The following is a 14172-nucleotide window of genomic DNA, read 5'->3' on the forward strand; positions in this document are numbered from 1 at the left end:
CAGGCCATATCATTAAGGAGAAGCAGGCTCTCTAACTTCCTGTGGGTGGCTAAGTGGGGAACTGCCTTGAGTGGTGCCAATCACACTGATTCCAGGGAAAGTCGTATCCTCTTGTGACATGGACACATTCTCTCCTTCCCAAGAAGAAGAGAGCGGTAATTACTTTTGTGCTCCTTACCACACTCTTGTCTCAGCCATGGCCACTAAAAGGATGTGTGAGAGCTGGCAACTAGCCTCCCTGTTATGATATGTCTCCCTGTTCCAACCTGGGATACAGGTCCTCTTGTTTGTCTGGCTTAGGCACAAGGATGTCAACACGTGAGGACCCACACCACCTACACCCGCCATTCCTTGTAAACATGGCACGTGGCCGTTAGGACTATGTATAAGTGAGCTCTCTGTCCTCGGACCCTGGTGTGTGTGGAGTCACAGTTTAACAACATTCAGAGGACTTTTAGTCCTCACAAGCCACACTACACCACTGCGCACAATTCTTTAAAACTATGTGCGAGGCCAGACATTGTGGCGCACACCTGTACTCCAAACAGCAGATGGGGAGTAGCAGTGTGATTGATAATGTGAGGCCAGCCTGGGCTCGCAGTGAGACTGACTCAAAAGACCAAACACAAACAAAAAGTTCTTAAGAATCTTGCTGAGCTTACCAAATTCCACCCTTTGGGTTACAGTTACCTCCATAGGTGTCAGACTTTTGACCCCCGAAAACTTACATCCCAATTCACTCCTAGTGAAGCCAGGCGAGTATTGTGCAGTTTTGAGACACAGAAAAAGAAACAAAAATCACCTGCGAGTCAAATGTAAGCCCTCCTATGACCAGTTTCGACTTCAGGTTTCCTTACTCTGCTTGAGAGCAGCTTTATTTAGAAAGCAAAAGTGTTTATTTCAGTTCGAAAACCACTGAGAAGTCATTGGATTAGTCGTAACACCAAATGAAAACTTGGTTTGTACTGTTGTGTATGGGAGTTCCGTGTCTTTATGTTCCTGAGTGTTACACTCTTCATTCGTTCATTCATTCATTCATTCGCGGTTGTTAGGCAAGGGAGTCTGGCCTCTGGACAATCAAGATCCTCCCCATTTGAGTTACTTAATTCCTTCCAGATAGACTGATCACTAGTCACAGTGCCTGCCCTCCCAGAGAGCATTTACAGAAGAAAAGAAGAAGCAGAGTTCAGAAGTCACTCCTTTCAGGTTTGCTGGAGCCAGGGAAATAATGCATGTGATCCTTTAGGGTGTCATGGATGAGCCGAAATGATGATTTGAATGTGAGAAAATGGAGAAGAGGAAGGAGAGGGAAGAAGGGCCCCAAGTCTAAGGTGTGAGGGTGATCAGGTAAGGCCGACGTGGGCTGCTGTGTGTGGGTGCTTAAACTTAGGCTTCCACTCTGAACCTTTCCTATAATAGATGCAATTCTTTTCAAGTTTATTTGTTTATTAAATTTACATGTATGTGGGTGGGTGTTCCACAGAAGCCAGAGGATGTTAGATTCCCTGGAACTGGAGCCATGCGACTGTGAGTTGTGTGGTGTGGATACAGGGAACTGAACCTGGGTCTTCCAGAAGAGCAGCAACTCACCTGCTCTTAACAACCGAGCCATCTCTTCAGCCTATTAGATCCAGTTCATTCTCATCTTTCTTTTCTTCTTTCTTCTTCTCCCCTCCCCGCACCCCAGTGTCTCTGTGGCCCTGCATGTCCTAGAACTCATTATGCAGACAAGCCTGACCTTGAACTCAGAAATTTGCCTGCCTCTACCTCCTGAGTGCTGGGTTTAAAGGCGTGTGCCACTGTGCCTGACTTTAGATCCAATTCTTCTTCTTCTTTTTTTTTTTTTAACAAATTTTTAAAAGATTTATTTATTATTATGTATACAGTGCTCTGCCTACATATACACCTGCAGGCCAGACGAGGGCATCAGATCACGTTATAGATGGTTGTGAGCCATGTGGTTGCTCGGAATTGAACTCAGGACCTCTGGAAGAACAGTCAGTGCTATTAACCACTAAGCCATCTCACCAGCCCCTAGATCCAATTCTTAAGAGCAGGATTTAAAAGAGATGTCCTCTGTAGGTCTTCTTGTGGTGTCCTTTACCCCTCTGGCTCCCTCACTCCTTCCTCGCACTCATCCACAAGATACCCATGGGCGGGGGGGGGGGGGGGAGGGTCCTCTTCTCTGAGGATGTTTACAGTGTGAGAAGGAACTGTGCATTCAGCAGGAACCAGGATTCCCATTTTGAGAGTTGATTTTTTTTTCATGTTAGTGATATCTGGCAGAGACTGCCAACTGCTGTTTCCACTCAGCCATGTGATCACAGAGATAATCAATCAACCAGTAGCCTATCATATGCTATATGGGTTGCCAGTATTACTTTGGTATTGTGTTTTTCACATGTGCATCCAATTATGTCTAAAGAATACCCTGCTGTGTGTTGTACATGAGATTATCAGCATTTTGCGATGAAACAGTCTTTGTGAGATGATTTTATTCAGACATATTTGATATGTTCTGTATAAGCTTAAGGTAAACTAAACTAAGCCATAAGCTTTGGTAAGCCAGATGTATCAAATACAGTTTGTATTTAGAACACCAGTGGACTTGCTAACCCCACAGGAAGCCCAGGAATGCTTGTACAATAATTGACTTTATACTGCTGAACTTAAACCATCAAAGAAGAAACATGACTAATGCCTCCTACAGTGTTTAACAGAATAGAGGGAGCCTTTATTTAAGCATGAAAATCCCCTTCATATTGTTTTGTATGTAAGAATAACATGCCCCTGACACGATGGACCTTTGGACCTGGAAGCCAAAAGAAATCCTTCTTCAAGGAAAACAAAAGGCCACAGAGTTGGCTCAGGGGGTAAAGGTGCCTGCTGCCAAACCTGAGGACCTGACTTCAAGTTGAGGAATTTTCATGCTGAGGGAAAGAACTGATTCCTAAGAGTTGTTCTCTGACTTCCACAAATGTGCTATGGTACACACACTCACACACACACACACTAATAGTAATAATAAACACTTTTTTTTAAAGAGAGAAAAATGTGTCAGGAAGGAGCTTACGGTAAGAACATTCGGGAAGATGGCATGACAGCACACTCCAGGACCAACATGGAATTCAGGTGCTGACAGCCAGCCATGCGGCTCAGGAGCTCTGAGTTGGGAGTCTCGCTATAGGCAAAGCAGGAAGTCCTAATGTTGTCTGTTCCTCACAGTTACTCAGGGAAAAACTAAGTTCCTTCCAAAGGCCTTCACACATTTACAAAACCTCACTAAGGCCATTTTTACCTCTCTTTGGTGGCCGTACGTGGTACGTTAAGTCATTAATGACAAGCTTGAAGTCATCGAGGAGGAGGAGGTCTATTCCTGTAGAGGCAGCAACACGAACGCCATCTGTGAACATTGCAAATGAAACTTGTCACAGGCCCATAATTACCTAAGAGTGATTGGAAAAAAAAACTACAACGCAAACCCCAACTCTCAAATAGCTTTAAAGTGCGTTCACCCCTTCTACACCTCTGTTAACTTTGCCTTACACCCCAGGCCTATGCTAAACAGATCAACATGTATAACGCTCTTTGTGTTTTGGCCAACTCTGATGACTTAGCAAGCTTTTCCTGCAGCTGTGGCAACAAGTGAACTAACTGCTGGTCACAGACCTCCAGGGCTCGGCTGGAACCCGGAGTCCCCTGCAGAGCGGTGTGGGCCCTTATGAGGGAAGCTAGGTGAGTAACAGACTTGGCACTTTCGATCAGTCGATTGATTGATTGATCGATCGTATGGTACTTGGCAGCCCAGCCACCCATAAGTTGCTAATTAGTTCAGGAGGGAGGGATGGGGTGGGGAGCAAAGTGCATGAAATGGGTCTACCAAGCATATCCCTAAGTGAGTTTGGAGTGTTTAAAGCACAAAGTTACTACTGAAAGGACACAAGTCGGCAGGTGTCACAGCTGGTGACCCTAAGTGAAGGATAAATGTGCAGTTACTAGTCTCTTCCTATACATTTGAAAGATTTTTCTAGGTGAAAGTGAAAACAATTTTTCTGCACTTAAATGAACAGATGTTACATCAAATGAGAATTTTAGTGTCATATTGTATAGTCTCAAATCCCAGACTCTATTTTGGTAAACATTTCAGGGCTCCACTCCCGGAAGAACATATTCTGGAACTATGGTAATAAGAAGCCTAAGTGACACGAAATGCCTGCTTGTCCTTCGGATGGCATTGGACACGAGCTGCTTCTGAAGGAGACTCCCTGTGGGCCCACATCCGGGGACACTAAACATTATGTCCCGAGGACCACTGGGACAGAAATAGCTAACAGCGCAATATCCTGTGCACTGACCTGTTTGGGGTGGGGCATGAGGAAAAGGAGGTGAGAATTCAAAATAGAGGCGACTTTACCTGGAGAATAGATTGCGACCCTGTCGATTCCCCGGTCCTCCTCTTGCAGTTGTCGTAAAAACACACCAACAGAGTCGGAGATAGGTTTGAGCGTGAACTGGCAGCGCTCACGCCGGGACGGTAGCTTCACAGATATCACCGGTAACCCATTTTGATAAACCACTGTCACATCTGAGCAGAAAGACCCACAAACACATGACAGTTAGATTTTGTTGTAAGTAACAGCCACCTCATCATGATTCCGACCATTCCTGTGACTGAAAATGCTTTTAAAGAAGGGTTAAGATGGGGCTGGAGAGATGGCTCAGCGGTTAAGATCACTGACTGCTCTTCCAGAGGTCCTGAGTTCAATTCCCAGCGACCACATAGTAGCTCACAACCATCTGTAATGTGATCTGATGCCCTCTTCTGGCCTGCAGGTGTACATGCAGGCAGAGCACTGCATATACAATAATAAATCTTTAAAAAAAGGGGGGGTTAAGAGTAAGAATTTTTAGTGCTAGTCTAGGTCATGCGAGACAAACAGGTCAAGGGACTAGTTTTTCAGACATGGAAAATTGGACAAGGGCTTTTGTGGAATACAACAGAGGGAGCTCTTGGTATGGCGGAGTCAAGTCCCAATCCCACCTGGGAAGGTTGTATTAAGTAGCCAAGTGTGGAGATGATTGATGCAGCCCGTAGGAGGTTGTGTCAATCGTGGGGTCCAAAGTTTTTGAAAGCTCTTCCCAAAGCCTACCAAGAACTGAGGCTCTTCCTCAGGATCACAAACTTATGCTTAAGGTACAATATATCTGAAGAGTCAGTTACATAACATGGATGTGCAATGTGATAAAACACAAGCCAGCCCCTTTGGAGTACGTGTGAGCATCCCCGTGAGGTCCTCCTGAGACCAGCCAGGAGTGAAAGCTTCAACAGAACTTCACAGCATAAATGTATGAACTGAAAGTCACCAACTGAGGGGCTTTATACAAACACACACACACACACACACACACACACACACACACACACACACGGCATGGACAGCATTCCTTAGTCCCCTTTTCTTCTGTGTTTTCCTTCTTCTCTTTCTCCTTCTTCCTCTTCCTCTTGGCAGTTTTGATATACAGAGCCTCAGTAAAAGGAATCTCAGAAAACCTTTCCTAAGAATAATCTTCAGGTATATTTTTTAAAGCAAAATTTTCAGCCTCAAATCTCACCTCAGCAGCTAAGCATTTAAAGATGATGCCAGCACAAGGCTTTAGAGTGAAAATGTGGATTGGGTCTTTGCTCAGCATCTTTACATAACTTCTGTGGGCTTCACATTTTTTTTTCCACATAGAGAGTGGACTCCTAACTCTAAGAGATGTTGTAAGGAAGAAATGGAACACAGCACTGACGACCCGCAGCACGCTGGCTGATCACTAAGAAATAACTTGAGATCACCTTAAAAAACCAAAGGCTCTTTCTGTTAGTCTCAGAAGCACCACACCCCTCAAAACCCAGATTAGGAGAAATGGTCTCCAAGATTCCAAAAGCATTGAACTTCCTAGAGTTGTCACTCATACCCGAGTTCCTTGTCTGTCCCCAAAACAACCCCCCCAGCAATTCTTATTTTCAACAGATATTTGATGAGTTCTGACACAGCTCAAGACGAAGAATGCCGCTGCTATTCCTTCAGACTCCCTCAGGCCCACCCCTACAAATCCCTACGCACTTTGGGAGTGCTCTTTAGAGCTACCGTATTTAACTTTGTAGTGTACTACTGGAGGTGTAGGACTTGTCACTCTTTGTAGGTGGCGTCTTTCCCTTGGCATGGTAATGGGATGCATCCATGCTGCAGCCAATTGTAGTTTGCTCTATTGGTCCCCCTCAGTCACAGTCATAGGGGAGGGGAGTAAGGGGAAAATGGGAGGGAGGGAGGAATGGGAGGATACAAGGGATGGGATAATAATTGAGATGTAATATGAATAAATTAATAAAATATATTAAAAAATAAAAATAAAAACTTTTAGGTTAACATGCAAAGTAATAGGTTCATCCTGACATCTTCATCCTGCCAAATGCTATTTTGATGCACGGAGCCACTGCAGTTTGTCTTTGCACCTGCTGAGAGAAAGTGGGCTATTTCTTGTCTTCAGCTAGCATCAATAAAGCTGCTATGATTACTTGCTTAAAAGCCCCCTGAAGGCTCTTGTGGCACAGTCAGTGTCTACCTGTGGCAGGTTCGGCCACCTGCAAGTCAGTATTTGGAAAACATTTGCGCCTGTGCTGAACAAAGCGTACATTATTCTCGGGCTGGAGAGATGGTTCAGGGGTTAAGAGCACTGGCTGCTCTTCCAAAGGTCCTGAGTTCAATTCCCAGCAACGACATGGTGGCTCACAACTATCTATAGTGAGATCTGGTGCCTTCTTCTGGCGTGTGGGCAAAACACTGTATACATAATCAACCAATCAATCGATCTAAAACCAGCATACATTATTCTCTAAATAATATAGTGGCCATTTACAAAGTGTTCACGCTTCATTCAGTACCCTAGTTCGTCATCTTCCCTCTGTCCGAAGAACCCCCTTTAAATATCACTGTTGCACAAATGCACTGGCAATGACTTCTTTCCATTTTTGTATGTCTGAAAGTCACTGCACCTTGACTTTTGAGAGATATTTTTAGTATGTAAAAGGAAATCTAATTGACAGATTTCCCCCCCCCCCTCACTTTGTAAGAATCAACTTCACAGTCTTGTCTCATATGAAATAAAAATCTGGGCGTATTGTACCCATCCCTCTCTGTGTATGATGCACATGTATTCCTTTGTGGATTCTTCACACTTCCTGTTTAGCATGGTCGTCAACGGTTCGATTATGGCATGCCCAGTGTTGCTCTATGGAAATTGCTGAATGTCTTAGATTTGTGTATTCATAATGTGGTCACCAAACTTGGAGAAAATCTGCCCGTTATTTAATTTTCTTTCTGTCTTCCACCCTTCCTCTTGGAAGTCCTAACTGCTTGTGTCGCTGAACCCGTCTTCATCTCCTCTGGGTTGCTTTCGCTCTCAGCTTCTGGATCCGTTTAAATGCTATTTATTTCAGTGTCATAAATCTTTTCTTCCACAGCGCCTGTCTTCTTGTTAATTCCTTCTGTATGGTTTTTAAATTTCAGATATTAAAAACCCTACAGAAATTCATTTGAATTTTCCTGCAGCCTCATTTCTCTTTCTATGTTACACATTTCCCCTTTCTCTCCTGAATGTAAGGATCACAGTTACAATGGCCATTCGAACACCCGGCTACTGACTTCTTGTCTCTGACATTCTCGGTTTCTGTAGGGTGAGTTGGGGCTGGTCCCCTGATGCTCTGCTGTCCAGTTAGCTTTGGCCGCTGGTTATATATTCTCACATTGTATTGCTGTGCACTGTTTCTTGAGTATAGCAATATCACTTATGTAATAATTTGATCCTTCCAAGATTTTGAAGAACTTTTTCATGACAGAGGTAGAGAATCCTTTACCGCTAGGTTACTTCCTAGGTGACCTTTCTGGAAATCTCTGCAAGGTGTCTACATGTCGTTTATTCTGACTGGAGGAAGAGAAAATGACCTCTGGCCTTATATGGACACTGAGATTCATTTATTTTTACATTTCCTGGTAAAAATACTTTCTGAGAAAGTCTTTCTAGCCACTCTTGCGCTTTAGACTTTAGCCGGGCTCACAGGAACCTATGTGGATGTCAGGCTCACTTTCTTCTCAGTCCCCTCCCAGCTGATGAGCCATCCTGATGCCTCCACTACCCGGTCTGTTCTTCATTTCTGTTAGCCGACCTGGACCTGGCTCTTCATAGCTCCCCCCTGAGGATCACTGTCACACAATCCCAGCTACCTAGCAAGGCTTGTCCAGCTGCCCTGGTCTGTTCTTTTATTTTATCGAGCATCCCTGGGCCTGGCTGCGTCTCCTCCTCGTGGACTAGTCTAGAGGTTGCTTTCTGCTGGGGAGCTGGGAACATAACTGCAGCAATTTGTTTTCTTTTAGCTGAGATCACAGGACCGTGCTGCTTGCCGTCCAGATTTCTGAAAATTGTTGTCACAGGGATGTTGTGTAGGTTTCAGCTGTTTGTGGTGAGGCAGACATTCCCAATAGAGTTAGTACTTCACGGATGCAGAAAAATGACTTGAAATTTGACATAGAAAGTAAAAGAAACTGAGTCACAGGGTAGAGTCTGCTCTCCAAGGAATGGGCCAAACAAACAAACACAGACACCAACACCACGAGAACATATTTGCAACATCTAAATGTATTTGAAAAGGTTGTCATTTTCCTTTTCAAAAAGAATCCAGTATTCAGAGCCTCTGGCATGTAAACAGGGCCGCCTCCCCTATAGACAGTAATGACAGTAAATTACGTGATTAACTTATTCACTTGGCATAGTTATTGCAATTATCTCCTTTCTGTTATGCAAAAGAGCAGCTAACCGCAGATCTTAAAGGAGGCAGAAGGGAATTTAAATAAAAGATAGGATTCTTTGATCATTATACAGCTAAGGCTTGGAACATTTCAGTAAACCGTCAGTTTCACGGATAAGCGCCTCGAGGTTGCTGTCTTTAAAACAACGGAGACAAAGTCAACAGAGAGAACGAAGATCCTTTGCACAGCTTAACTTCTTCCTTTAAGGACTATGAAGCCTTGAAGACACAAAGGAATAAAATAGGAAAACTCTGAGCAGCTCTGCATGGCATACACAAACCCTCATTATAATACTGCTTTTCAAAGCAATCCCCAGGGCCCCCTCTTTCCCACACACTGGATTGTAATGTAAATGTTAGATTTCTTGGTTAGCAACCTAAAAAAGGGCAATTATCAAAGTTTGCCAAATTTAACAATAGGTCAAGGAAAGGCTGGTTAAAGAGAATCTTACAAGGAGGGCCAGAGCACCTGCGACTCTCCAGAGATAGCCCTTTAAAGTATAAGCTCAGCAAGGGGCCATTTGCTTTGACTTCCATATTAATAAGATAAGAATCAATAAGCATGGTCACCAAAAGTATCACTTCAAAGAGACACAGGGCTGCCACCATAAACATGTAGAGTCAGTCAGAATGTGACAAGAACTTTAAGCACAAAGCAGAACATATGGATTATGTAGGATATGAAGGTGCTGGTGCCCCAGACATGGAGGAGAGGAAGAAGGAAGGCCAGTGGTGAATGTTATTATTTGGTCAAATGTTTTAAGGCCTAAGTGCTTGTAAAACAACCCCTTTCATTTTCCCTCACGCCCCACAAGCTGGAAGAGGGGGTGGTACATAATCCCAGAACTCAAGAGAATCAGTTCACAGTTAGCAAGTGCCAGGTCAGGATTGGGTATAGGAGATCTTGACCGGAAAACCAACCAAGCAATCAGTCACCCACCACTGACAAACCGATGCAGTCTTACACGGTTTGGTTATTGTTCAGAGGAACGGGTCGGATCTTCTCTACAAACCAAATGCAGGACCTTGTGTGTTGAGGGCTCGCTGTGGAAGGGAGCGGTAGACAAAGCTGTGCCTGTAGGGTGGGATTTACAAAGTTCCCCAGAGCTGAACTTTGTGACACTGATGATTTCTGTCACGTATGGTCTCTTCACACATTGCCCACTTTTGGTAGCACCACTCACCACAAAGGTGAGACACAGTGACATGGTTTGACTATCAGGAGGCCAGAGAATCATACATTCTTCTTCAAGAACCTTTTTCTTTTACAGCTATGAAAACTAAAGTCTAACAAGATCAGATCACACTCCTCAAGTGGCACAGTTGGTCAAACGTAAGAGGTTCTCGTTGTCTGACTAATTCTTCTGAGTGCTAGGACTACAGACATGGACCACATGTCTGGCTCAGCAGTCATTTCTCTTAGATCACATATGATGCTTGGGATGCTAAAACTAACGGCTTGCCTGTTTTTATCAATATTCAATGATGTAATTACTTCATTTGGTAAAAAACATTTTTCTTTTAGTTTCACTGGCACTGTTTCCCTGGCTTTTCTATCTCATTTCTTTTTTCCTCTTCCTCTTCCTCCTCTTTTTTTGAGGCAAGGTCTTACTACACAGCCATGGTTGCCCTGGAACTCACTATGTTGACCAGCTGGCCTTGAACTCACAGAGATCTGATTGCCTCTGCCTCCCGAGTGCTGGGACTAAAGATGTGCACCACTATGCCGGCCTAGACCTAACTTTTAGTCATGAGCAGTTCTTCCATTCATTCCTCAAAAGTTTCTAAGTGCTTCACCCCAGAATCTGGGCTTCTCAACCCACATATTCTCCAAGCAATTTCATATCTTTCCAAATTCAATTACTATGCAAATGCTGGTGCTGTCCCAATGGCCCCATCACTTGTGTGGGACACATGAGCTTTCCACAGGAGCACTGCAAACTCACAGCCCCAAACAGAATTCATTTCCCTCTCACCATCTACTATCTCAGTTAAGACCACTATTTAGTTTCTGTCCAAGCAAGAAAACGACATAGTATCTGACTGTTTCTCATGCTAGAACCTGGCACTCCCCTACTGATCGGTAACAGTGGCTTTTCATTCTATTAAAAAACATCTCTAATCCACTCAGTTCTCTCTGCCACCACTGTCCTAGTCTAGGCTGCGACCATCTCTTTCTCCTATGAACCACACAGTTCTTCATTCTAGCCTTGCTCAGGTTCAGTTATCCAACCGAACAAGGGTGAGTTTTCTTTCTCCAAAGGAAATCACAACTCTGAGATTGGAAGTTGGTTTTTATTACTCTCACCTCTAACATAAACATATATACATACGTACGTACATACATACATACACACACACATACACAATTGCATGAATGCAGACAGGTACATATGCACACATCCATGTCTGTGTATCACATATAGTATTATAGCCAGCCTCCAAGAAGTCTCGTTATGACCGCTCTCTCACCTACAGCCCCTCATACAACTGTATAGCCCCACCCACATCAAGTCAGGACTGGTCTGTGCAACCAGCAGAATGTATAAGTGGCGATGTGCAGCTTCTGAGGTTGTGCAATGAACGGCTTGCATCTGTCTTGCTCTCTTGGACACCCGGCTCTGAGGAGAGCTGCTGATCACAAGGACGACCCTGGAGCCCTATGGAGAAGCCTAAAGAAGAAGAAGTCCCTCTCAACAACAGCTCAATAGCAGGCAGCCTTAGAACTGGATTCTCCAGAGCAACTCATGTCTTCAAATGGTGGCAGCCCTCAATGACATGGGGTTACAGCCTCCCTTGCCTCCAGCCTGCTCAGCTAAACTGCTCTGAAGCACCACTTCACAGAACCATGACAATAAAGGTCCCTTGACTCAAGCTCCTCTGTAGTAACTCACCAGAGGTAAACGCAGGCTTTGTGTGCATGCAGACTATGTAAGGAAATGGCCCCGCTGTGTTCACCCTTCCGCAACCTGCTCTTAAGCTCATCACTATTTTGAGATTTATCGGGGTTGAATCTTATGTCTGTATTATTTACTCACCTATAACAGAATTTCATTATATGAATATGGCACTACTTATGCACTAAACAACAACAACAACAACAACAACAACAACAACAACAACAACACATTTTCCTCACTACAAATACAAAAGGAAGAGAGGGATAACAGTCCAGTCCAGTGCTTCTACCTTCCGGTATTTTTCTTTATGGAGCTGTGTGTTTTACAACATACTCCTTAAGCACAGGGAACTTGCTTCTCTGATACAGAAAGTCAATTTCTATGGCACCTTTTAGTGAATAGTCTGCTCTCCTGCCTCTGATTTATGGATTCCTATCATATTCCAAATTTCCATTGGCACAAGCTTTCTCTAACCTGATGCAATAATCTTTCCCACACCAATGTGTCAACTGTTTTGATGATAGCAATTAGTACATGCTTTAGGTAAGCATTACTTTCCCACCTCACATCTGTCTGGTAAGCCACACTCCTTTGATCTCCCATGCCACATCTGTCTGGTAAGCCACGCCCCCTTGCTTTCCCACCCCACATCTGCCTTAGCCGTCTGTACAGTTTTCCAAGCCCATCAGTCTCAGTTGGGTTGTGACTAGTATTAAAGCCAGTTTATGATTCAGTGGGGCATGAACAATTTTGGCAATACTATCTTCACAAGCACGAATGTGCGTAGCTCCGTGGTTATTGTTTTTTCTATGTCCTCCAATAGAGTTTGTTCCTCTCAGTAATGTCTCAGATGCTTTTATTACTTTTATATCTAGAAACAAATATTTTAATAGTACTACCCTCTGGGCATGGTTTGTGGTCAAACTGTGTGTGAGGCTAATCACTAAATTACATGTTGGTAGAATGAACTAACTTTTATTTTGGTGATGACAAAAAGCCTCTTTACATGCTATACAGAAACATCCTTGGATTGTCTACAATTAACACATGCAAATAATATGTACTTATTTCAAAATAACCTCAGAAGCATCAATAAATCAATACATAAAATCTTTATAAAAGAGAATGAAAGAAGTGCATTTGATATGTGATGTGCATGCTTGGTGTGATGTGTGTACTTGATATGTTGCACGTGTAGCTGACATGTGGCATATATACTCAGTATGTGGTATATGTACTCAAGATTATGTGACACATGTGCTTGATATGATAGTCACATATAGAGAACTGTATCTGTGCATGAGTGGTTACTAACAGTGTCACTCACCTCACGAAACCTTTCCCCTTACACCATTTTCAGAAGTGACATGAGATGGCTGTGCTGGCTATAATCCTATAGTCCTAGTACTCAGGTGGCTGAGGCAGGGGGAAATGGCTGAGGTCTAGGCCAACCTAAGCTCTATTACAAACCCTGGCTTCAAATAACAAGGGGCAGATATAGGACTAACCTTGGCTGTTGACTTGACCACATCTTGTATCAACTAAACCGCAAGCATCTAGGCATGCCTGTGAGAGAGGTTCTTGACTCGATCCTCGGAGGTTGGGAGACCACACCTTCAGGTGGCAGCCCATATAAAAGGACACGGGAAGAAGGGAACCGTTGCTTGTTGTCTGCTTGCCCTCATTCTTGCTGGCAAGCTCATCTATTCTGATGCTGAAGCATGCCTTTGCTGGCCTACTTCACCAGGACACCAGTGTAGACTGAAGACCAGCTGAGACATCGACCTCAAGGCTGAATAACTACTGGATTCTTGGGCTTTCTGCCAGGAGACAGCCACCATTGGACTATCCACAGCCTGTAAGCCACTCTAATAAATAACCTATCTATCTATCTATCTATCTATCTATCTATCTATCTATCTATCTATCTATCCATTGTTCCATCCTTCTGCTCTTGTGAGAACCTTGACTAATACAGAACTCTTGCAGCCCAATAGTAAGAACACAAATGCCTCTTTCCCCTCCAGATGCTGCTCAACAGAGCTTTCCAGGCTTGGCAGGGAAGTGGCATGGCAACCGTGAAATCTCAACAATATGGTGGCCTAAGCAAGCTCTACATAAGCAGAACACCAGTCAGCATGCCAACATGGGCAGGAGAAATTTCCCAGGCCCCAGCTCTGGATTAAACGGTACAGGCAACTAACAGCCACTGGGAGAGAGAGAGAGAGTCAGTTTTCTCCAGGGATAAGCCTCCGATGGGCTAGCTCACCCTGAGTGGTCAGCTTTCAACACATGTATATACAAGCTACACTAAATGGACTCAGCAGGTTGTGTGGGTGAAACAATCATAATTAAAGAAAAAGAAGTTGTGAATTTGATAGGGGATGGTATAAACACAGTGCTCATGCATGAAGCTCTGAAAAA

At 43.9% G+C, this 14172-nt stretch overlaps 1 protein-coding gene across 2 annotated transcripts in view; it reads right to left on the reverse strand.

Annotated features, from left to right (window-relative positions):
- Mcu (mitochondrial calcium uniporter) overlaps positions 1 to 14172 on the reverse strand; it is a 170070-nt gene that overhangs the window by 15450 nt on the left and 140448 nt on the right. For both annotated transcript variants that reach the window (XM_051153090.1, XM_051153091.1), the window contains 2 exons: positions 4415 to 4585; positions 3299 to 3403 (listed from right to left, as the gene is read on the reverse strand). In XM_051153090.1, the coding sequence (XP_051009047.1) occupies positions 3299 to 3403; positions 4415 to 4585 (276 nt within the window). The remainder of the gene's footprint in view (positions 1 to 3298; positions 3404 to 4414; positions 4586 to 14172) is intronic.

This window comes from Acomys russatus, chromosome 11 (genome assembly GCF_903995435.1).
Source record: "Acomys russatus chromosome 11, mAcoRus1.1, whole genome shotgun sequence".
NCBI classification, from domain to species: domain Eukaryota; kingdom Metazoa; phylum Chordata; class Mammalia; order Rodentia; family Muridae; genus Acomys; species Acomys russatus.